At 37.1% G+C, this 25,534-nt stretch overlaps 2 protein-coding genes across 4 annotated transcripts in view; both read right to left on the bottom strand.

The window, feature by feature from the left end:
- The window catches only part of CYFIP1 (cytoplasmic FMR1 interacting protein 1), a 62,036-nt gene extending 57,175 nt beyond the window's left edge, over positions 1 to 4,861 (bottom strand). The window contains exon 1 of one of the 2 annotated variants that reach the window (XM_087726831.1): positions 4,656 to 4,861. The gene's annotated coding sequence lies outside the window, so the exon portion shown is untranslated. The remainder of the gene's footprint in view (positions 1 to 4,655) is intronic. The other variant, XM_087726830.1, reaches the window with a different exon arrangement.
- A 3,748-nt stretch (positions 4,862 to 8,609) lies between these two features.
- The window catches only part of TUBGCP5 (tubulin gamma complex component 5), a 30,608-nt gene continuing 13,683 nt past the window's right edge, over positions 8,610 to 25,534 (bottom strand). For both annotated transcript variants that reach the window (XM_087726842.1, XM_087726843.1), the window contains 11 exons: positions 24,539 to 24,807; positions 17,105 to 17,303; positions 15,340 to 15,528; positions 14,402 to 14,584; positions 13,772 to 13,856; positions 13,570 to 13,690; positions 12,252 to 12,430; positions 11,406 to 11,531; positions 10,390 to 10,478; positions 9,426 to 9,526; positions 8,610 to 9,132 (listed from right to left, as the gene is read on the bottom strand). In XM_087726842.1, the coding sequence (XP_087582968.1) occupies positions 9,086 to 9,132; positions 9,426 to 9,526; positions 10,390 to 10,478; positions 11,406 to 11,531; positions 12,252 to 12,430; positions 13,570 to 13,690; positions 13,772 to 13,856; positions 14,402 to 14,584; positions 15,340 to 15,528; positions 17,105 to 17,303; positions 24,539 to 24,807 (1,588 nt within the window). In that variant the 3' untranslated portion in view covers positions 8,610 to 9,085. The remainder of the gene's footprint in view (positions 9,133 to 9,425; positions 9,527 to 10,389; positions 10,479 to 11,405; positions 11,532 to 12,251; positions 12,431 to 13,569; positions 13,691 to 13,771; positions 13,857 to 14,401; positions 14,585 to 15,339; positions 15,529 to 17,104; positions 17,304 to 24,538; positions 24,808 to 25,534) is intronic.

Below are 25,534 nucleotides of genomic sequence, written 5' to 3' on the forward strand. Positions count from 1 at the left end.
AAACCTATTTATCATAAGCCTGGGGCCTATTTATTTCTTTCTAGATCAGCCTGTAAGACACCAAATCTCTAAGTGCAGCAATAAAATGCAAAGCTGACAACAAATGGCCCCCAGCACTCACAAGTATGCTAGGGCAGCGGGGGGGGGGGGGCAACCTTTTGGGCACCAGGGGCAGGTTCCATGGAGAGAGGTTTTCTGTGGACCAGAAGGCGTGATTGCATGTGCTATCTGCATCCTGAGGATGGGTCTGTGCTTGTTTGTGTGGACTGGACTCTGGAATGCAGTGGACTGGTGCCAGACCATGGACTAGGGGTTGGGACCCCTGTGCTATGGAATATACAAAGCATCACCATAACTCCCACCTCAATAGTAGTAACTAGGCCATATGACACCCATATCAACAGGAAGAACTGAAAACCTGTAATGTAGTCTTTTGAAATAGAACCAGCAAAACATTTCTGGAAGAATTTGGCTCTTTCCCAGTTTAAACAAATTACCTCTCTGGAACTTAAAATATATTATCTACTTAGCTTTTGTTAAACGCTGCTAACATCGTCAGAGTGTAAAAATTTACACACACACAAATACAGGTCTCCTGCTTCTTCAAAAGAAGAAAACATGTATTTAAAAACAGATCTAAAGCTCTTCCAAAAGAATGCTAGGCCTAGGTATACAAGAAACAATGCATAGAGCATTGTGAAATGCCTCAGCAGGCATTTTCATTTGTGGAAGTTGGAAACCTAACTTCTCCTGCAGCCTAAATCAAAATATACATGAAAAGTAACCAGGAACAGAGGAAAGGGAGTGTTCCAGCAACAAGTAAAAGTGTCCAGTAGGAGTTTGGGGGATCCCAGCGAGACATCATCAGGAGACATTTATTGTTCATGTAGCAAGACTGGTTGGGAGAATAAGAACGACACAAATTGTAATTTGAAACAGCTAAAGAAAAATGTGAGCTAGGAATGAGATGAAAGTTGCATTATGAGGACATGTCATCTAAAACCAGTTAAGGAGCTGTCTGCTGGAAAGTTATGATCAATCAATCAGAATAGAGCTGGAAGGGACCTTGGAGGTCTTCTAAGCCAACCCCCTGCTTAAGCAGGAGACCCTATACCATGTCAGATGTCAGTGACATGTCAGATATCAGTGACTGCACAATGTCCTCTAAAAACCTCCAGTGATGAAGCATCCACAACTTCTGACAGCAAGCTGTTCCACTGGCTAATTGTCCTCACTGTTAGAAGTTTGTCCTTAATTCCAAGTTGATTAGTTTCCATCCATTGTTTCTTCTCCTTCCCTCTGTTGCTTTCGAAAATAAGTTGACCCCCTCCTTTTTGTGGCAGCCTCTACCCTTCAGTTGCAGAAGAATTAGGAGGAAAAATAATGTGAGACTTTAAAAATGTAGAAATATTATCACTTTATATAATTGTGCCCATTCCTCCTTGGTTGGATACAAGTGAATACAAGGGGGGGGGGAGTAAGACAATGACTAAAATGCTTCCCTGTGCAACAGAGGAGCACTAAAAAAAAATAAGGTTACCTATCTACTGTTCACTAGTACCCGCCACTGTATTCTTATATGTAAACCACATCTCAACTATGCTGGTACAATATAGTTTATAAAAGGACATTTATGAAAGAGATACCTTCAAAATATAATTTACAGAACAAAATTAAACTTCTAATATTGTTCCATCTATTCTGTTATGTAATATATATGCTACTAAAATTCTCCTGTCTGCCTGTTTATAATTTTCAATTGGGCAGAATGGCGTATAACAGGGCAAAAACTTTTAGCCCACTTCAAATGGGCTAACTTAAAGAATGTATCCAAAATCCAGGACACATTATTCTCATTGGATTGAAATTTCAAAGATCTTCACACCATTTATATTGGCAAAGTTGTGGTCACTGCAGCACTGTTACAGTCAGCCATGGTCACAGATCATAATTTCCACTGTTTCCTGCTTTCTACAAGCAAAGTCAATGGGAAAGCCAGTAGGAAGTCAAAAATTGCTCCCACTGCCACTGCTTTTTTGCTACACAACTAGTTTGCCTAGTTTGATGCCAAGTTAGTGTACTTTAGTTCCTGATTTGGTCTGCAGCTAATATTTTAAGAAACACCTATACCATGTCTCTGCTGCATCTGAAGCACAATGTAAATTGAGTTATATCCTCTCCATTTGATGACTAGGCTTTAAATTAACACTCTTTTAAATAATTCCACATTTCAAGCAGTTCAAAACAAAATGTACAAAATTTCACACTGTTCAAAACAACATATACAGTATTTTAGTTAGAGTATTTTAGCAGGCCAGGATAAAGCATTGGGAAGAATCCAAATAAATGCTGGACTTTTTTTAGTTAACTTGATTAAACATGACTGCTTCTTACATATTAATTTATACTTTATCACACCTTAAGACAACTGTTAAATATAATTATACCAGAACCAAAGCTGTTATTCAAGCACTTCAAAAGCATGAAAGAAAACCCTTTCCATCCATCAGAAAAGGCGTCTATAGTTGGGAGAATTTTCAAGGAGAGAAAGCAGATGATCATCTTAGAGCTGTTTCTTTCCTTTTAAGAGCAGCTGCCACATGAGAAGAGGAAAAGCAACCTCAAAGACTGCTCCAACTATGCACTTTGAATCCTTCTTCCACAGAGCTATCTGCCATGCTATGTTCTGGGGGAAAGTTTTTGATCATTTGTAAATATACAGACAACTTTTTTTCTGCCTAATCTTCCATAATCAGGTAAACCGTTCTTCTGAATAAATATGCTTTACTTTTTTTCTTTAATCAGATAAAACTTTCTTCTGCCAAAATAAAATTAATCCATATTAAATGAATGAGTGACTTTGAAGGAGTCCTTCTCTCTCAACCCAACAAACATTACAAAACTATTGGGAGGGGGGATGGAGAAGTGCATTATGTACAATGCCTTGAGCATCTAGAGGGAAATGACATATAAATACTTAGAAACAAAAACTGAGGAAAATAAAACACTTATTGCAAATGAATATTCACAGTAAATAAAACCATTTACTGCAAAATAAAGACCATAAGATGTTCAATCAACAGCTTCTTCAAACTAGTTTTCCGATCAGAATCTGATAGGAACAGACTGAAACCAGCTGTGAAAGAAAATCTACATAGCAACTAACAATGCACATCAATTGCATGTGCATGAACACTGTGGTTAAAGCTACTCTAAAAATTAGTTTCTATATTAGTTTAAGGGCTGAAAGTAACTATTCCTTTCACCATATTTACCACAAATCTGTTATCTTATTACAAGTACATGAGAATTTATAGTAGCTTCTTATATCTAGATTTATCAATTTTAACAGTGCATTACTAAAATACATATATATGTTGTAACTGAAATGTAAAATCCATGATAAAAGCAGTTGCTTTATAAAGTCAACTTACTGAACACAAAGTAATATGCAGCCTTTTGAAGTTTCCAAAATTGTCAGTTAAAGTAAGAAGTAAAAGGAGGAAAGCCAGCAAATGTTGAAGGTACATAATCTGTATTTCATCACATGTTGTGTTTCCAATCTACTACATATGACCCTAGAGGCTAATCAACCAAACCACCAACTATGATATCCTTTAGTGCAAATTGAAACATGATGTTAGCTTTAGGTTCATGATGTTAGCTTTTGGTTTATTATAGAAATACAGAAAATTGATCAAGCAATTAACTAATACAGACATGATTTGCAAACATAAGCCTGAAATATATTTGCAACTTTCAAAGTAAATACCCACTGGATTACAGCTCTGATCTACTTCCTCCCACACTGTGAACATTAGCAGACTATTTCCCACCCCTTCAATGAATTCTAATAAGTATAAATTGTGTGCATGATGCCATTATTATAATAGGAAAGGTCATTCCCAGCTTTTAACGAACACTTATTCTTAATAAAAAGACACTAGGCCGTCAAACTTAATTAATAAAATCTGTGGATGGGTTGGTTAAGAATTCTGAATTTATTCATAAGTCTTAAGTGAGATTGGCTGAGATTTCTTTCAAATTTCGGGAAAAAATTGCGATTACACTGCAATTTACAGCAAACTTGAGGAAAAGGAACCCACGTCTGAATTGTTTCAAATGGATCACAACTTCAATAAGATGCAGAGTTAAGAAGAACCTCTCCAGTTGTTCCCTTTCCACCACAATTCCTAGTGTGCAACCTTCTTTCTCCCTCCCTTCTTATCTCCCCAAAGGCTGTTTCCGACACCAGGGCTTATCCCACTTAAACAACGATGCTTCCAAGGCCGCACCTCTGCACCGAGACTGGACTTGTTCAACCCAGCAGCCTCTTTGGGATTCCTCCGCGCAGCTCCAAGCACAAACTTATTAGGCGCCGCGGAAGAAATTGGCATTTTATGTCCCGGAAGCTTGAACTTCCACGGAATTTGGTATGCGAGGGAGACCCGCCCAAAATCCACGAGAAGTGGGCCTCCCCGGTTAGGCCGCGCCGTGGAAATAAATGCATTTCAAGTGTGCGCGGCCACCTGCACGCGAGGCTCCCTGCAGGGACGGCCAGCGTTACATAAATGAAAAGAAGAGCCGCCTGGCACGGGCTCTCCCTTCTTCTCGGACGGAAAGCGGAAAGAAAAATCGATGGAAGTTTTTCTCACCCAGCTTCGTGCCGAGGAGGCCCTGTGGGTTTGTCCTCACGCCCAGAGATGCAAGCCGTTCCGAGGGACGGCCTCACTCCCCCTTAGGCTTTGTCTCCGGCTTTGCCTTCAGGTCTTGCCCCTCGGGATTATCCCCGTGCTCCCTTCCAGGACCGCCGGACGCTCGAAGTTTCCTGCCTGAGTCAAACCGGGAAATAGTGCAAGGAAACACCCTTCCTCCCACTCCGGCTCCTCCCCCGTCCCGACCGAAACCCTCGGCCATCTCTTTCGGAAGCAGTCAGTCCGCCCAGGGAACTATCCGCGGCTCCTCCTTCGAGTGAGGGAATCCCTTTCTGATCTTCACGCCCGGTTTCTAGTAGAAGAGAGCAAAGCTCCCAAGGCTCCTTCTCACAAAGGAAAGAAAAAAAGTTACTTTCTACATACCTGCAAATACTGTCACCTGTGATCTCATGAGGTGAATTGTCATCCGTGAATCTTTATTCAGAGAAAACAAGCCAAGTGGACCAAGTTAGGGTGTCCTGCTTAACCATAAACTGAAGTTGCAAATTTTGACTATAATATGAGGTAGTCTTTGACTTAACAACCATTTAGTGACTGTTCGAAGTTACAATGGCACAGGAAAGAAGTGGCTTATGACCATTTTTCACATTACATTGCATGGTCACATGATCAAAATTTGGAGGCTTGGCAACTAGCATGTCTTCATGATTGCAGTGTCCTGGGGGTCATGTGATCAACTTTTGCTACCTTCTAACAAGCAAAGTCAATGGGGAAATCAGATTCACTTAACCATATTACTAACTTATATGCTTAACTGTGGCAAGAGGTTGTAAAATGGGCCAAAACTCACTTAAAAACTTTTATCAACAGAAATTTTTGGATCAATTGTGGTTGTAAGATTACCTGTAGATTATGAATCCAGAAGGAATCTCTTTATGAGGTGTATCCAGGCTACAGAATGATTCTTGCCAAAACTGTAATATATTGTGGTTGTATTAATGGACTGCAACTACATTAACTGTGAACGGCGATTTGCAGGTGGGGCAAGGTTGCATATCATGCTAAACAAAAACAAATCACATTTTATCTTAATAGTGGGAATCATTCAATAGAACATATCATTCATGAGCTATATAAGCCTTAAAATTTATATTAGGATTAATTTGTATCTAGGAAGGCCAATTGAGTGGTTAAGCCATCAGGCTAGAAACTAGAAGATCATGAGTTGTAGTGACTATGGGTCAGTCACTTTCTCTCAACCCTAGAAGGAGGCAATGAGAAACAACTTCTGAAAAATCTTGCCAAGAAAACTGCAGGGACTTGTCCAAGCTCTGCCTGACAATAGATTTTTAAAAAAATCTGAAATTATGAATAATTTTAACAAGTCTTTTTTCTATATAGAATTTCCGATTGAATCCTATATCAGCAAGCATATTGAAAAAGTTGTACATTACAGGTAAAGCAACTTTGCTCTTAAAGGTCCAATTTTTTTTCTAAAGCTCCATATTAGATTGTTCATTCTTTTCTGAAAGGAGATTTGTTTTTTAAATGAGAATCGAAGACAGAAAGCCTGAAATGGTCTGATCTCCTCTCTTTTTTAGGATTATGGGGAGACTTAATCCTTTGGCAGATGTCACCTTATACTAAAAAGGAGAATGGCTCCAATAAATTACTTTACAATAAGTAGCACTATCATAGCAGGCCACTGGCATTAACAGTCCTTTCTGAAAAATAACTAGTATTATTTGTTCTTAAAGAAAGGTAAACCTCATGATTTTAATACTGTCCATTCTTGGTTTGTTCTTATGTTGATCTTGCTCTTTGCAGAAACATTGTTTTGTTTCTAGTATCTGGTTCTCAATACAGTAGTACATTCTAATAATTTTTCCTCAGTAGTAGTACACCTTATGCTCAAAAAGGAAAATATGTAACAGGAGTTAGCCATGGTGATTACTGCAACTGCCAGAATGTACAGAATCAATTTCAAGAAAATAAACTGCACCATCAAAGAGTCTTTAATTGAAATGCCATTGTCTCAGTAAAGAATTATATGAAATGATGAGGTATTCAGAAAATGTTTGAATAGGAACATTTTCATATCTTCCTGCCCTACCTTAATACTCATAATCTGGGCAGGCATTTGAAATATTAGTTATAAGAGGAGACTCATGAAATCATTCCTTCTCAATTGTTTACAATCACCAACAACTTTGTAACTGATATACTCCAAGTAAAACATCTGTCCCAGAAAAATTCTAACTCACATGTTTAGTTCAGTTCTAATACCAAAACAGGAACAAAAACTTAAGAAGTCTTTTTTCGGTCATGAAGTTATGGCCATAAAAGTTTGTAGTACGTGCTCAGAATTGTGCAACTTTTGTATTTCCCCTACAATTTTTCCAGAATGAGATAGCATTTGACAACCTGATCCAGTTGCATAGATTTACTGTTCATGTGCAGTTGTATAAATTATAAACAATATGGCAAGTGCAAATGTTTGGACTTTGGAAAAATCTTTTGCCAGAAATGGCAACATTCCTATGTAGTTTTCGTTTTCTTGCTTTTAGAACCTTTCCCTCTTTTCCTTGCAGAACTGCTCTAGTTCACAAATATTTTTGAGTCTCCTTACATGCATCATGTGTTTGAGGTATTTCCTCAGATTCACAAAAATCAATTCTGGGGAATGTGAAGGATGTTCCAAAACTTTTTTTTTCTTTCATCCAAATATTCATGGTTGATTTGGCAGTGTTTCAGATTGAAGTCTGATGAAATATCTACCCTCTTTTTAGCTTTAGTTTCTTAAATGATAGTGGGATATTACCTTTTAGGATATACTGATATTTAATTGAACTCTTTCCATCTGCAAAATATATGCTGTGCTGCTGAATGTTACCCCATCCCCAAAGCGTAACAGAACTATCCATATACTTAACGGTAGTCAAGGTTTCTTCAATTATTGCATCCTTTTTTCTTGCCTGGTTGTGACTGAATATTACAGTGTTGCTTAACCATTTGAAGTATTTTGTTCCAAACTGTTTCAGCTATTGTTTCTGTGTGTGTTTGTGTGTGTTTGTGTGTGTGTGTGTGTGTATTTTAGAAGATTACTTTTGTGTTTCTTTCCGACAACTCTCCATTCAGATTACCACTGTATAAGCAATATTGCACTGTGGTCTTATGGACATTCCATTCAACTACATCTTTCAGCAGATTATTAAAAGCGATCCAGAGTTGTTTTTTTTGCAAAATGACCAATTTGGAGCCAACTCTGAGACTTTTTTTTTCATTTTCAATCCTTATGCCATAATCATAATCATGTATATTTGTACTGTAAGGAAAATGATATATTCACATTATTTGTGAACTGACATCAACAGCAGTCATATAGATAATTCTGTTAACAATGGTAATTGGGAGCAGGAACTCTATCATCAACTCTATCAAAACTCAGTATCATGTCAAGAATGAAGGCAAATGTACACGTTCCAGGATAATGTTGCAGGGCTCCTCTCTCTAGCACAGTCTAGCACAATCTGGTCCCAGTAACTGATCCAGGCTTGATCCTGCAACAGTATCATGGGCCTAGGTCGAATTACAATGGCAGTTATAGTTATGGTTGTTTTCCCCCATGATCATTAGGCACAATGTCATGTGATTCCTGTTTATAACCCCTTCAATGTCATGCTCTCCATTTATTTTGATTATCAGAAGCTGGCAGTTAATGTCACAAGTGATGATCAACTGACAGCAGGATGCTGCAAAAGCCAAAATTTGGGGAATATTTGTTAAGTTTCCTACTTCAGCATTGCATCATACCTTTCTTTGCTCAGCATTGTTGTAACTTCAAATTAGTTAAACTAAGGCTCCCTGTCATTGCAAAATTTAAAAACTCAGTAATATTTATTAACAACGCCAAAAAATTAACTCTATGCAGTATAAAAAATGATAATCATAAAGTACTTTTCCAATGCCAATTTTACTGAAATCTGATATTTATTACATCAACTACAGTTGTGAATTTAACTTCATCAGAAATAGTTATACATTAAAGAGGGGAAAAGAAAACTCAATCCAACAACAGTAATATTACATTTAAGTAAACTGATAACTTATGCACTGGTAATCTTAATGGAAATATTTAAGGTTAGTTTTACAACATTTGTTTTGATGTTTGTGCCTCACCTAGGAAAATAAAAATATGGTTTGGTCAGACAAACATTTCACATATAAAATTAATGATAGTTTCATTATTTACATTTGTACAGTTTCAAGTGTAATAACTATACAATTGTACATATGAGAAACCTAGGACTGAAGTACTGGAACTTATTAAAACAAAATGCTTGCCACATAAATCACAGGACATTTTAGACAACATCACATTGTTTCAAAGAAGTTGCTGCTTGAGTATAATTTCATCCTTGGATGTCATGTTAAGTTTGTTGCATTCCAGCCATGAGTGACAAAGCTAAAGATTCCACTGTGAATCAAAAACAAATAAAGTATTTAGGATCAAAATAAACTGTCTTTTGAACAAAACATTTCAGAAGTGGATAAAACTATGATATACTTCTTAGTGTCAAGTAACACAAATTTCTAACAATTCTAATTAATATATACCTCCAATTATATAGGATATAGTTGATAGTATGTTAGTTATGATTAGAAGTATTTAGGGCTACAAGTTAAGAAAGTAAATATTGCACACATTATTCGAAATGTTTAACAACAAATTGTTAATATTAAAAAATACCTTTTTCCTTAAATACTCACAATGTGGAAAAGAGCCTCTACAGACTGCTTTGTTTAGAACTGTCACAAGAAACATATGACAGTTTTTAAAATCTGATTCCATCTTTGTTATGGATTCCATCCTAAAAGTAATGAAAGATAATTTAGACAGACAGTACAAACAAAAATCAAGTTTTGGTAAACATATTGTTATTCTTTCTGAGTAAAAACAAAGTATTTGTAGTAAAAAGCTTTGAACAGAAAATATTTTTATTAGAAAGTTATAATCACTTTGTTAACTATCTTTTATCCTTTGTACCATATTTAATATTGTACCATACAAATCATTTAAGGTTTTATCTCTTGCAACAACCTACATCTTGAAAACTCTAATTTTATTCTTATCATCCTAGGTTTCTCACAACGATGCATACTTTTTAAATATGTGAACTTTAACATTAGGTTAGATGACTTGATACATATGTTCACAGTAGAGGTGCGACATATCTTTATTGTTATACTATATCATATGTATTAGTTTTTTTCACAGATGTCCCATTAATGAAGTAAATGTATCATCACAGTCTTGAATGCTGCTCAGGGGAAACCCACAAATCATTGCTGAAACTATTCTTAAGAATCTAAATGATATTTCAAGATATCCAAGATTTTTCACTATCAGAGCATTTGGAACACATAGATACCTGGTACTATACAGAACAGAGTTCCAACAATGCAATTCCTTTTATTGCTGATTATGTCTAATTTATTTTCTGAATATACAATTTAGAAAAGTATACTTAAAAAGACACACTGATTGTGAAGCTAACATGTGTCCAGAAGTGATAAGATCCAATGTAAATGTATTCCATTGTGGTCTACACAATTAATCTGTCAACACTATACTTCATCTTATTCATAAGACTTCATTCATAGAACAAATGTCAGTAAAACAAGTCCCAATTCTGTCAACCAATTGTGAAACATAAATTGAATAGGTACGTACTTCCAGGCTCCCAAACCAGCTTGCCAACGATCTGCAAACATTAATACTAGGTTCAGAACTTTCATTATTGCTTCTTTCACAAAACTAACCTGGAAATCAAATGTAACAGGCAACAGTTACCATCACAAATTTATGTAGATTCAAAGTAGATTTACATATTTCATTCTTCATTTATTTGTTAAAGTTGATATATTGGTAATGTATTAATATATTATTGGATAATTATATCTTGTGTGTTGTTACTTTTTGTTAGGAAATATATTTTTGCAAATATTTACAGCACAAAAAAGATTGTTAGCTCCCAGAGTCTTTAGGAATGAGTAGCATACAGTAAAATAAGGCAGATAATCACACTACAGGAAATACCCATATTCCAATTATATTTATTGGGGGGGGGATTAATCAGAGACCTATACCAAAATACACACTAAATATGCCATGCTATTAACCCAAAGGAGCAAAAAAGTCCTGAAAACTAGAGGTTTTCCCCCAAGGAAGAAGCATCTACATGTAAAATTTGGAGGATGGAAAACCATTTAAATATATGAAAATGGGATAATGAACTTTGTCAGTTTTAAGACCTATCATTTGATCTCTGTTTCTTGCTGGAGCTTAAGCAAATCTATCATAGGTGCAACAAGAAATTGTATTGGATCCTGTTGATCTCTGTAACTACTAAAGACAATAGTCAACTATTTTTCCAGCATTAAATGCTGCAAGACATATTTGGATGCTATTTAGAAAAAAAACTTGCTTCATTCCTCTTTCCATGACAATCTGACACAGAGATCCCTGTTTGAAGACTGCAGGTATGTACTCAGTCTTCATCAATGAACTTCTTTTCTATTGAAGTATTGGACAGACTGAAAGTATTATTCAGTGTAATCAATGTGACCATCTAAAGATTAACATTCCAAATATCAATTTACATGCATTATAGTTTAACTGTTAGACATTAATAATTCCAACCCCTTGCAAATATTATAAAGATTCCATACAAATAATATTTGATGTACCTTTTCTCTCAGGAGGCAACGGTCATGGATTGTAGAAAGATATCTATAATGTATTTTGATTAACTGATCTAAATCTTTTGCTTCTTCTACTTGATGCTGGAACTCCAAGCCTGTACTATGAAGAATCTTATAAAAAGGAGGCAAAATGTATAATGAACCAAAATTTAAATTTCTTTGCTCTATATTTTCCTAAAACTTTGTACTGTAATCTTCAGAAAGTTTAATTTACAGAATACAAGACATTTCTAATTACAATGAATGGCAGTTAAATAATTAAGGTAGTATATGCACTCCTTAGATTAAAACAGTTTCAGAAAAGAATGTAACTCTTTTTTAAAAGTGATAATATAATTGGGAACCACGTCTAAGAATCTCTAAAATTCAGCCAGACTGAAATATTACATAAACTTGAATATTTGTCAGTAAGTATGACTAAGTAGAAATCTGAATGTCTTCTTTCAAATCGTAACTATTATTTGGGAAGGATACAGGTTATTATTACATTGGAGAATAAATACTGGTTTTCCCTTTATATTTCTTTAAACAGATACAACAACAGTACATCTGGAATAGTTTAGAATGCAAACCAAAGTTGAATTCTCATGACTAATAAATTTATTTTGCAGTATTTGGCATTAGCAAGAATATATTACAGAAGAGGTTTTCATGTATTTGAAAGCATTTTATTTGTTATTTAAAATCCCAAGAGCTGTTAAACTAGGAATGACAATCATATATCAGGTAAAAATGTGCAGTCTTTTTGCTACACTAAGAAACAGTGTAGCACTTCTGATTGCTTACAAAATGTTATTTTAATCTTATTGAAATGCATTGTGTATCACATACCCTAGTCATAATGTAGTTGTGTAGGCTGTTAACAAAGTGCATGAGTTTCATTCTTAAAAGGAACATGCGGTGAGTTTGTTGTTTAATGGGCTCCGATTGAAATCCAAATTGAAGAACAGCTTCTTGATCAAGTGTCATCCCTCTATTATCCTGGAGCTTTTCTGCTGCTATGACTAGTTCTTAAGAAGAAAAATGCAATAAAAAAATAATAGGGAAAAAAGCAAAACAATATAAATTACACTACTACTCACACATTTTTTAGGTGAAAAGTTCAACTTTCTGAATATACTGCTCTAAAATACCTATTCAAAGAACAGAGTAATGACATGATGTCAAGTTGGCAAAAAAACAAGTTAATTAAAATACAGCAAGAGCCAAGAAAGACCTAACCAAGAATTCACATACCCCAACTTTCTTTCTACATATTCAACATGAAGTTCATAAGCAGTACCTAAGCATAATATCATGCTCATATTTACTTATTCTTTTAGTTGCAGATTATTTCTTTATTGGCAGATTCAAACTAATTACATCTATTATACTTTAGCAAACTTATATGTTGAGAGTACAGCCTTTTGCAGCCCAATCAAGGTAATCTGTGAACCACAGAAAGATACTAATAATTTTGTGATAATTCTTTATATTCCCCAGTGTAATTTGACTGGGACAGTACAAAAATATTGCTAATTACTACAATAAATAAACATTAATTTATTTTTGAAATCTTCCCAAAAAGAATGCAATGGTAAATATGCATCCTTGCTTGATGAAAACTGTCAGTTTAGGTGTATGAAAAGGGAAAGTGGGATTAAAATACAATATCGTCGTAATGATGACTAGAATGATGACTGCATTGCAACATTACTTGTCCTTACATTCAATTGATCTCAGAATTTAAAATCTTTTTACACTGCAGTAAAACTTTAACAAACTATTTAGACAACAGGACTATAGCTTTAAAAAAATGTCTCTTAAACCCAAGCTTACTGTATGTATCTGACATAATTTATGTTATGTAAATAATTAAGCAATCAATGCTAACATCACATGGGTAAGTTGCATCATTCCCACAAATCCATTAAATTGTTTCAGGTACTCTAAAATAAAATACTGCAAACTGAATCTGAAGTTCACTGAATGGTGGTTCAGAAAAATAAGGTTCTATTTTATCTTTTCATATCTGTCTCTCTCTCTCTCTTTCTCTCACCCACCCTCCCTCCTCCCCTCCTCTCCTCTCTTCGCATTGTACTTCTGTAGAAGCTGAAGATAGTGTAGGTTTTAGAATTATATTTTCATTACAGAGAATTAATCCTCTTACCATGAAACCTCAACACATCCAGACTGTATTTGGCCCACTTTATTTGTAACAACAGAAGAAAAACTTGATTATAGATTTTTTGACACTCAACACTTATAACTATATCCACTGGCCAAGGGACCTATATAGAAAAACAAAACAAAACAAAAATCAGTATCCTTTTTTGCTTTAATGTTAAGCCTTCAATAAAAGCAAGTATTACCTTGTAACTCAGTATTAAGCCATCTAGTGTATGAACAGGCAACTTCTTCTTTGCTATATCAATATTTTCACATAGAATTGACAACCTATATACAAAAACATATAGTTATTATCAACTGTTTATTCCAAGACAAATAACTATACAATTAATGAAATAAAATCAACACAAATGTTTTCAGATAAGATTACCATCTATAATCACTTTGTTGCAAACTTTGTAATGGGAAATTTCAGTTCAACATGGGATATTGCCTATCACAGCAATTCTAAACCAGACAGTTGCATTTACTTTTAAACTGATGTAATTAGTGCCTGCTTCAAATCATTTAAAAATGGTGGTCACCTAATTATTACATATAAACTTTTCTTAATTTTAACCTCTAAAAATTCACTCATACTAAAGAGCCAAATTACAATTACTTTAAGTACATTATCTATATCTCTTACTATTAGCAATAAACCTGGATAATATTAATATGTGAATGCCTTCATTCACATTAAAATTACATCAACTTAGTTTATGTTAACATCACAGAAGTAGAATATGCTAAAGTTAATATTTTAAATTCCTTTACAACAGAAGTGGCATATTTATGGCAAATCCTTCTTCCTCTTCTAATTACTTTATTACCTTAAACTATCTTCCGGATAACGTTGTCCAACTGCTTCTTGAAGCTGGACATTTAGGAATGCTTCACTTTGCCATGTGTCTTTCTCACGTATTTTATCAAAAATAGATGTGTAAAAGTCATACATTGTATCACCAGCCTCAAGTAAGAAAAAGTTTCTCATTGCCTGCAAGTATTCTACCAGCCTAAACAAGAAATACAAATTTCATAGTTTACATTTCATTCTTCATTTATGCAATGAAGATGTAGATGTTAAAAGACATTTAATATAATAGAATTCAACCATATTTAACAATTATAAATCTCAATGAATTATGTTATTCAAGAGACCTAATTCAGACATAATATAGTTATGTTTTACAGAAGACAATTATCTTATGGTGCTTGCTCAACATTCTTCCCATCATCTAACTTGTTTATCAATTAAGTTTCCTTGCAAAAAGCTTCTCACCTTATTCTAAATTCTTGTCATCTACTACTAGCTTGGAATGTAGTCATAATTTTAAGCTTATAAGTAGTTCTTGGGTTATATCAGCAATTGGGCCTGGGATTGCGTTGTGACACATGGGCATTAAGCAGAAAGAGGCAGGGGTCCCACATAAGGAGTGCAATAATGCAGCAGGCAGGGTGTGGGAGACCAGAGGAGGTCCAGTGCAAGCACACATGGGTCGGGGAAGGGCCAGTGCAAGCAGTACACAGGTCAGGGGGAAGCCAGCACAAGCCACATGCAAGTGCAATGCAGAATGAAAACTGCAACCTAGTCCCCACTTTCAAACCATCCATCACAACAGTACATAGTCATAGCTACTAAAATATTTCTTCTACCAGGTGAAGAATGTACAATAAGGATTTTAGTGAACAAATAAATATCTACTATGATGCTGAAAATATACTGTATATTAGCTACATGTCAAAACTGGCAACTTATTTAAATTCTTACCTGTAATCTTTCTTCAAAGTTTGCATTAAATTCCCACAACATTCTAGATACTGCTTGTTAATATGAGGATAAAGACAAGATCTCAGGGTCAGTTCAAATGTCTGGCATGTAACTGATTCAGATGACCTATCTACACAAACATCACCAGCAGAAAGTGTCTCGTGTATGTTTCCGTGATCCAAATATAATCTGCCAAAAAAAAAGGGTTAACTTTAGGCCCTTCATATTAATTCAAACAAATATAGAATTTGTACAAATATATTACAGATAAGCAAACCATACAGAAAATACAATGATATAAATGGTCTCTAATTTTGAGAGACAGATTTTCACAGGTTCTGTAGCTGGTTGGTTTGTTTTTGTTTAGCAACTGTGTATAGCAATAGCAGTAGACTTATATACCGCTTCATAGGCCTTTCAGGCCTCTCTAAGCGGTTTACAGAGAGTCAGCATATTGCCCCCAACAATCTGGGTCCTCATTTTACCCACCTCGGAAGGATGGAAGGCTGAGTCAACCCTGAGCCGGTGAGATTTGAACCGCTGACCTGCTGATCTAGCAGTAGCCTGCAGTGCTGCATTTAACCACTGCGCCACCTTGGCTCCTCAGTTGTCAATACTTAGCAAACACATAGATTTTCTCCATAATGACTGCTTGATGATAAAGGGGGGAAATGTACTTCTTGAAGACATTATATTATTTCAACATATTAGACATAAACTAAAATACGTATTCAGTGTAGGACAGGGCTGTCAAACTCGCGGCCTGTGGGCTGGATGCGTCACACACTAACCACACCACCTGGTTTAGCGAAGGGGAAAAAGTCATGATACATCATGCGATGACGCTGTGAGTTTGATACCCCTGGTGTAAGAAATAAAGTCTCCCTAATCTTCACATTTGGCCACTGTAAAAAAATGTAAGAAATCAGACAATTTTTAGAAAATAGCTATATAAGAAACTACTCCTGAAAAAATAGTAATATACAAATGTGGTTCTACTGTATTTTTTCTATCATTAAATGTACACTTTAATAAAATATTTTAAAGTTTTATAATTTGAAAAGACTATAGAAGAGAATATATGGAACTCAAGAGTTTAATTGTGGAATCCTTGGTGCTCTCTGAGCTTCATTGTTTTCTTGCAGATGTTTCATTATCCAACTCCATAGCATCATCAGTACTAGTGAGTGTGGTGTGTGCTCCGTTTATATACAAAAATTTGCACTGTCAGTGTTGGTGAGCTGTGGTTTTCTCTTTGATAGTTCCTTGATTAGGGTAGTTTTCTGCTTGTTTCTTTGCCTGGTGTTAATCCAACTCTGGACTAAATCCTTTTCCTTCTTAGCTCCAATCTCTGTCATACTTAGATTTGGAATTACATTTTCAGTTATAATGAAACTGGATCATTAATGAGTTTGGTGCAGTTCTTTCTCTTCTACTAAATTTTGGTACACTAAGCAAACTCCATTTTCTATTGCATTTTTGTATATTCATACTTCTATTATTGATATTTTACTCTAACCAATGTATTATCCTATGTATTTATATTTTCCATACAATATCCTGACATCTGTTATAGGAGATATTAATTAACATAATAAAGGTTACCAATGTATGACATCTAACTATTTAACTTGTTGAATATTGTATTAAAAATCACATACATACTACTGGAATAGCAGGGACTTTTTTGTATTTCTTTGGCAGAATCATATCGATGTTTGAAAAACGAGAAAGGACAAAAAATATTCTAAACGTCTTACACTACCTTGCAAAATTAATAGCTAGTAAAGGATCATGAATATCATCCAATTGTAAATGTCTTTCTGCAATGGACTGCATCTTTATTAGGCTTTCTTTAGTAGCTTGCTGTTCTGTCAAAGTATCTTGAATATGGTCATCTCCATGACGTAGACGCAATTGCACGGATTCCAAAAATAACATGTACAAGCTCTTCCTTTCTGCACCTGAATTGGATATTGAAACATAGATTACTGCTTCTTCAGGACAATTGTTCATAAAAACCAGAAAAAAAAAACACTTGAATTTTCTTACTACACTGACAATGAAATCTAGTAATAATAATAATAATAATAATAATAATAATAATAACAACAACAACAACAACAACAACAACAACAACAACAACTCCGCTGGTCCCAAGCCCAACAACAACAACAACAACAACAACAACAACTCCGCTGGTCCCAAGCCCGGATGAGAAAGGAGGAGGGTTGGGATCAGGTTGGCATCTGGTCCCGTAAAAAAAACCCTGCCAACCCATACAATATGGTGAAAAAAACAAATAAGAATTCCATACCGCATCGGTCGTTGCGCGGGTTAACAAGGGCCGCGGCGGATGTTGGGGTCCCTGGACATCCGTCAAAAAGTGGGCTACAAGTGGACCAGCCAACAAAACGGCAAAAATATAGTGCAGATGAAAACCGTGCCATAATGGCCTGTTACTACAACTCAGAGCCAGAAAAAAGAGGCTATTTAAAGCGAATGTATGAATTATGGAAACAACAATATCCAGATTCAAATGTTAGTGAACAACGACTAGCAGATCAAAGGCGATTTATTATACGGAATAAAGTGTTTAGTGAAGTTGAACATGAGGAAATTCAGGCAAATTGAAAAACCCAAAAAACAATATCACAAGCGAAAATAACTGATATTCAAGACACAACTAAAAACAGTAGAACTCCCAGAAGAAGCTCTTGGAGAGGAAATAACACCACCACCACTAGAACCAGTTATCACTGAACCAACTGATGAACTAACTCAAAAACAAAAAGAATTGAAGGATAAGATCATGGAGCATTTTCTGCTTAATGAGGAAAGGCAACGTTTACCATCACTAAAAACTGTGCCTAAGAAAATTTTGGCCCCTATCATGAAAATGGTTAATGCAGTGTTTTCAACAATTGAACCGGGATCCATCTTGGAAACAAACCAGTTAATGTACAGCGCAGCTGTAATAGTCACTAATGAACTAGGCATTAAAATTAAAGTACCTAGTCACACAACAGAAAAAGCATCAAAGCCAAAGTGGAAAATCCGTTTAGAACAAAAAATCAAAAAATTAAGGGCAGATGCTAGTAACTTAAAGAACATGCATGAGCAACGGCTTAAAAACAACAAAATCATAGATCGGCTAATCAGAAGATATAGACTGGATACAAGAAACATCAATGAAGCTGTAGAGATTGTAAAACAGCAGATAACAGCAACAGCTAGAAAAACTGAAAGATATGAGGCACGAATCATCCAATATAAACAAAATCAGCAATTTCGATCAGACCAACGGCGTTTTAATCAAAGTCTTAATGTGAATGGTGACACCAAAAGTGAAAAACCAGAAAAACAGGCCACAGTTGAATACTGGAAAGAATTGTGGGAAAATGCAAAGGACTACAACAAGGAAGCAAAGTGGATACATGACTTTGAGAAAAGCATTGGCAACAAACAAATGCAAGTATTAGAAATAACAACTGAGATGGTCAAAAATCGAGTTAAAAAGGTAAAGAATTGGACATCACCTGGAAAGGACCAATTACATGGTTTCTGGCTCAAATATCTGACCAGTTTACATGCAATATTGGCCAGGCAACTGAATGAAATTTTACAAAAGGGCCAAATTGATGAATGGTTGACAACTGGAAAAACATACTTGATTCAGAAAGATGAAACTAAAGGAACAACACCTGAAAACTACAGACCAATAACATGCTTGCCAACAACCTTCAAATTACTCACAGGCATTATTGCAGATAACATGATGGATTATTTGGAAACAAACAACATCTTGCCAGTAGAGCAAAAAGGCAACAAAAGAAGGAGCAGGGGCACAAAAGATCAGCTTCTAATTGATAAAATGATATTAGAAAATTGTAAGAACAGAAAAACAAACTTGAATATGGTCTGGATTGATTACAAAAAGGCATTTGACTCACTGCCACATAGTTGGATCATAAAATGCTTAGAAACAACTGGCATTAGCAAAAATATTACATCCTTTACTGAAAAGGCGATGAAACAATGGAGAACTGAGTTGGCAGTAGGGAATGAGATCTACGGAATGGTTAATATCAAGCGAGGAATTTTCCAGGGTGATTCACTTTCACCTCTTCTCTTCATCATCGTAATGATCCCACTATCAGTAATCTTAAAAAAAATGAAATTAGGCTACCAAACAGCCAAAGAAGCTGAAAAAATTTCGCATTTACTATATATGGATGATTTGAAACTCTATGGAAAGTCAGAAATAGAAATCCAATCATTGACAAACACAGTCCGAGTATTCAGCACCGATATTTCAATGCAGTTTGGCATGGAAAAATGCGCCACTGTATCCATAAAAAGGGGCAAAATCACTGCATGTGAGGGAATTGAAATGCCCAATGGCCAATTAATTAAATGCAAAGAAAATGAAGCCTACAAATACTTAGGCATTCTGCAGTTGGATAACATCAAGCATGGAGAAGTAAAAACTATTGTCAGGCGAGAGTACACCAACAGAGTTAGGAAAATTTTGAAATCTAAATTGAATGGTGGAAATACAATCAAGGCCATAAATACCTGGGCAATACCAGTTATAAGATACACAGCTGGTATAGTTAACTGGACACAAGCTGATTTGGATCTTTTGGACCGAAAAACCAGGAAACTAATGACAATGCACTACAGTTTACATCCACGTGGTGATACTGATAGACTTTAACTGCCCCGAAAATCAGGTGGCAGAGGATTATTACAAGTGAAGCAAACAGTTGAAGAAGAAAAACATGCACTGGCTGATTATTTAAAAGAAAGTCAAGAACATCTATTAATCGAAGTAAAGAACAAAAATCTACTGAAGGCCCAACAGACGAAACAAGAATACAGAAAAGATGTGATAAAATCAAGAATGGAGAGTTGGCAGAACAAAGCACTGCATGGCCAATTTCTGGAAAAAATAAAAGATAAAGTGGACAGTGAACAAATTTGGTTATGGTTAACAACAGGTACATTAAAGAAAGAAACAGAGTCACTAATCCTGGCTGCGCAAGAACAAGCTATCCGCACAAATGCCATTAAGGCCAAAATCGAAAAATCCTCTGATGATGCCAAATGCAGACTTTGCAAAGAAGCTGATGAAACTGTTGATCACATACCGTATTTTCACGACCATAAGCCGCACCGGATTGTAAGCCGCAGTATCATTTAATGTTAATTTTTTAAACTTTTTTCACATATAAAGCGCACCGGGTTATAAGCCGCGCTCAGAGACCCGGCTCCCCTTGGTTCCTCATCGAATCACGTGCGCAGGTTGCAACTGGAACTCCGTCTGCCCGAGTTGGGGCATTTTCTGGCTTGGGACGCTCCGGCGGCTTCTTCGGGAGGCAGCCTCCAGCCCCGGCACCTTTCGGCCGAGCCTCTCCCGCCAGGCGGCCGCCTTCCTCCGCTGAGCGGCCCCGCGCAGCCACGCCACCCCGGGAGATCGCCAGCGCGGGGGCCTGGGGCGCCGCGGTCAGGTCGCTCTGTCCTCTCCGCCTCCCGCGCCTTGCCCGCCGCCCGCCCGCCCAGGATGCTGACCTACTGCCATGCCCTGCGCCCGCCACTGGCCCGCTCCTGCGCCTCCGCTGCCGCCGCCGCCACCCTGCTCGGAGTCCTCTGGCTGCACGCCTGCTGCGGCATGCCCCATGTCATCCCCATCGGTGAGCCAGGCGGGGGGGGGGATGGGGGCGGGCAGGGCGCCCGGGTTGCGGTCCCCGAGGCGGGCGGGTGGGCGCACGTGGCAGGCGTCGGCTAGCGGGAGGCTTCGGGCTCCGCTGCTCTCCCGGCTCTTGCCCGGCCGGCGTGGTGTGCTGGGAAGACCGGCGCCGCACCGGCCACCCGCGCGCCCTTGACCGGCAGCGCAGAGCCGGCTGGGGCGCGGAGCGGAGTTAGGCAGGGCGACTGCCGGGGCGGATGGGGTGCTCGGCGCCGGCAAATCCTGAAGGGCTGCGCCGGTCTGCCGTCCCTTCTTGCGGCGGCGGGGGTGACAGAACAGCCCAGTCCATAGGGGCTGGGAGCTGGGTGGCTCTCTGCTCCGACTGAGAAAGTAGCGAGGTTGAAGGGAGAGACCCGAGGGACGTGTGCATGCTTGCGAGCTTCAAGTTTGAGCGTCGGGAGGGAGAGATTTTCGATCTTTTTTCACACATAAAGCGCACCGGGTTATAAGCCGCACTGCCGGTTTTTGATAAAATTTTAGGATTTTAAGTGCGGCTTATGGTCGTGAAAATACGGTACTCAGCTGCTGTAAAAAAATCGCGCAGACTGATTATAAATTGCGGCACAATTCAGTAGCACAAATGATCCATTGGAATTTGTGCAAAAATTATAATATTAAAACAGCAACAAACTGGTGGGAACATCAGCCTGAAAAAGTCACCGAAAATCAGATGGTCAAGATCTTGTGGGATTTCCGTATACAAACCAACAAAAAACTGGAGCATAATACACCAGACATCACACTGGTTGAGAAAAATAAGGTCACAATCATAGACATCGCAATACCAGGTGATAGCAGGGTTGCTGAGAAGGAACATGAAAAAATCGCAAAATACCAGGACTTAAAAATTGAAATTCAACGACTATGGCACAAACCAGCAGTGGTAATTCCAGTGGTAATTGGCACACTGGGTGCTATTCCAAAAGCACTGGAATTACATTTAAAACAGTTAAAAATTGACAAAATCACCATCAGTCAAATGCAAAAAGCCGCACTGCTTGGATCTGCACGCATATTACGAAAATACGTTACAACGTCCTAGGCCCCTGGGTGGGGCCCGACTAGTAACCAATGCCAAATCCGGCGAAACAACTGGCCGCTGTGATACAATTGTATAATAATAATAATAATAACAACAACAACAACAACAACAATAACAAGATTTTAATACACTATGTCAACAAATAGTGATACAGTGTGTCTAAAATGTTTTCAGCAATTGCAAATGCCTTATAACAGTCCTAATCACCTAAACAAGTTTAAGAAGTAGACAGTGGCTTGCTAATTTTGCCCTATATGTTCTTTTTCAGTATGGTTGTCTGTTTTGCTCTCATAAACAGCGAGATAATGTGCTTTACAGTATAAAAATCCAAAATGGAATAAGTTAACATAATGATACTATTGAAATCTTATCCTATGTCTGCAATCTATGAGGATCAAGGACGAAGAGAACATAGTAAGGCTGAGTCCTAGCTAGATAAGAGTTACTAATTAGTCATCGGGGTTTTCTGGCAGGTCCAATGGTATCTCCAGATGGGGAAGCTAAGAGAAAAAAGATTTGGTTGTTCCCTTATCTATTTGGGACAGGGTGAGTCCACTTTATTTGATGATTGTGGTTTATTAATTGTAAGCTAGAATTAACAATTTGGATTTCTTAATTGGTCTGGTAGTTTATTTTTAATTAAGGTAAAGGTTCCCCTGCACATGCTTGCTAGTCATTTCCGGCTCTAGGGGCAGTGCTCATCTCCAATTCTAAGCTGAAGAGCCAGCCCTGTCCAAAGACATCTCCGTGGTCATGTGGTCGGCATGACTAAACACTGAAGGCACATGGAGCGCTGTTACCTTCCCACCAAAGTGGTTCCCATTTTTCTACTTGCATTTTTTACATGCTTTCAAACTGCTAGGTTGGCAGAAGCTGGGACAAGTAATGGGAGCTCACTCCGTTACACGGGTGCTAGGGATTCGAACCACTGAACTGCCGACCTTCTGATTGAAAAGCTCAGCGTCTTAGTCACTGAGCCACCGCATCCCTCTTATTTTTAATTTATCTGAATTAAATTTCTTGTTAGCCAACAAAATTCCCCATTGTGAGATGGACAACCATCCTCATTTTGTAACTAAATAAATAAAAAGTGTGCATTACCATGAAGGAGTAGATGTATGATTAGGAGCCCCATTGGACTCATGGCTCTTGCTGAAATAGCAGATGAAAGCTATCACTACAGAGGTCTCTTCCCAGTTTCATCTGATGTGCTAGAGGTACTGCTTTTTTGCAGTAGTGTCAACTTTCTGGAATGGCATCCCTTTGAAGCTTAGTTGTGATCACAGCTGTCTTCCAGAAGCAAGCAAAAACCAGAAGTCTTCCGTAGGGCATTTGGGTTGTGACACCTGGCTTTATATTTGTTTTACTAAATTACATTCATTTTTAATATGGTTTAAAGATTTTTATTACCTTAATCTAGTTGTCAGTGGTTTACTGATCTAGGTGTTCCTGTAAACTGCTTAGAGGTATGTAGGATTGTAGCAGAGTATAAACATATAAATTTGAAATTTTCTGCTAACAGATTTTTAAAAATTATCTATTATTCTAGAGCTAGGTTAGCTTTGTTATCTCAACTGCCACTACTGGCCTATAGATTTTATCTTATTCTATTAAAAAGTAATAAAATTATAGCTCCTTCTACCTTTTCTTCAAAAATTAACTGTTGATAGAAATATTGCCTAAGATACAAATAGTCTCCGATTTGAGATGGATGGTGCTATTTTCTAAGCATCCAATGAATTTCAGATTACCACTTATTCCATGGATGGGCAACCGAGTAAACCTTAAGGGTTTTGGACTAGAAATCCTATAATCTCAGGTCATCGTCCCACACCAACTGCCTTAATCCTGATTTACATTAAGAAACATGCTAACATGTTCTGAGTGGACTAAAATATCTTAATAAAAATTCTACTGGATTAAACTCGGGCATTCTGTTTCCAAGCCTGTTGTAACTTTGAAGCAGTGGTGGGATACAACCGATACGCCCCGGTACGGGCATATTGGTGTCTGCTGGGAACACCAGGTCCCACCCGCCTGCCCTCCTTACCTATATTTGAGCCGATCAGGGCTTATGCACATGGAGCGAGCAGCTGGAGCGTCACAGAGCATCGCGGGTGGTAAGTACACATGCGCGCGCTGCACGCGTGCATGTGGTGGACGCCTGGCCCCGTTGCACCGTACCGGTTGCAACGGGATCTGGAACCCACCACTGCTTTGAACCATTGTTGACCAAATAGTCATAAACTGAGGATTATCTATATTTAAAGTCAAGTAAAAGTACAGTCAAATGTTTTGTGCAGTTTTGTCCAGTCAAATGTTTCATGCAGTGCTACATGAATTCTAAAAATCAATACGCATAACATTACAGAGTAAAGAACATTTTGTGGAATTTCAGTTTTTACCTCGGGCTGCAGCTGGCTGTGGAGAACCATCTTTGCACTGCAAATTTTTTAGCAACTGCATGGACTTCCCGGCCATAATGATCTGCTTTAATACAGGTTTTAAAAATGAAACCATGGTATGCTGTCTGCTTGATGGTGCTTGATCACTGCCAGAACTGGCACTAGCATTATCACTCATTTTCTCTTCATTTTCAGATTTTTCTGATACACTATATAATGTGTAGGTGGCATACCAAAAGTCTCTATGATTTACAGAAACGTTTTTGTTTCTGCAGAAAAAAAACAGGCAATTGTCAGAAATTTATCAGAAAATTGCATATATTTATTTACAATGCATGTGTTTATAATTACAATAATAATCTAAAATAGGTTTTTCAAATAACTGGATAAGAATATTCATCCACCATCTGCAGCTTTCAGTTCCGTAGTTAAGGATAAGATTCAGGAAAAATACAGAGATTTGAAGGCTCATCACAGCCAAGTAAAATTCCAAAGCCGCTACATGTATACTAGAATGCATACTGATTAAGAAAACACCAAGATTAAAATTAAGATATAGAGGTCAGCAGCCAAAATAGGAAGATTCTTACATTTTTATATTCTGAATTCAATTAGCTGTAATAATTGTGATATTAAATCACACAAAATAGGAATAAAATAACTAAAGCTTCGAACCTGGTTATAAGTATTCTCCCAGAAATATGTCAATTTTTTAAATTGCAAATGCAGCCTAGAATTTTAACAAAAAATGAGTTTTTCTATGGTGGATTACCTAAATCTCTGTGCATTATATGGATACTTAGCAATATGTAAGTATACTTACATAGGATTTCTTTTGGCTCCACCACTATCAGCACAAAAATTACCTACACCCTAGAAATATCAATATATCCACAGGATTCTGTAGAGATTCTCAGTCATCCAGTTCATGGTTATCCCAAGAAAGCTTTTTCAAGAGGCAACTGGACTTTCTTGTTTTTTCTTTGAAGAAAGTCC

Source organism: Thamnophis sirtalis, unplaced genomic scaffold, assembly GCF_051295495.1.
Source record: "Thamnophis sirtalis isolate CommonGarterSnake01/CBP01778 unplaced genomic scaffold, rThaSir2_p1.2 scaffold_12, whole genome shotgun sequence".
Taxonomy (NCBI): Eukaryota; Metazoa; Chordata; class Lepidosauria; order Squamata; family Natricidae; genus Thamnophis; species Thamnophis sirtalis.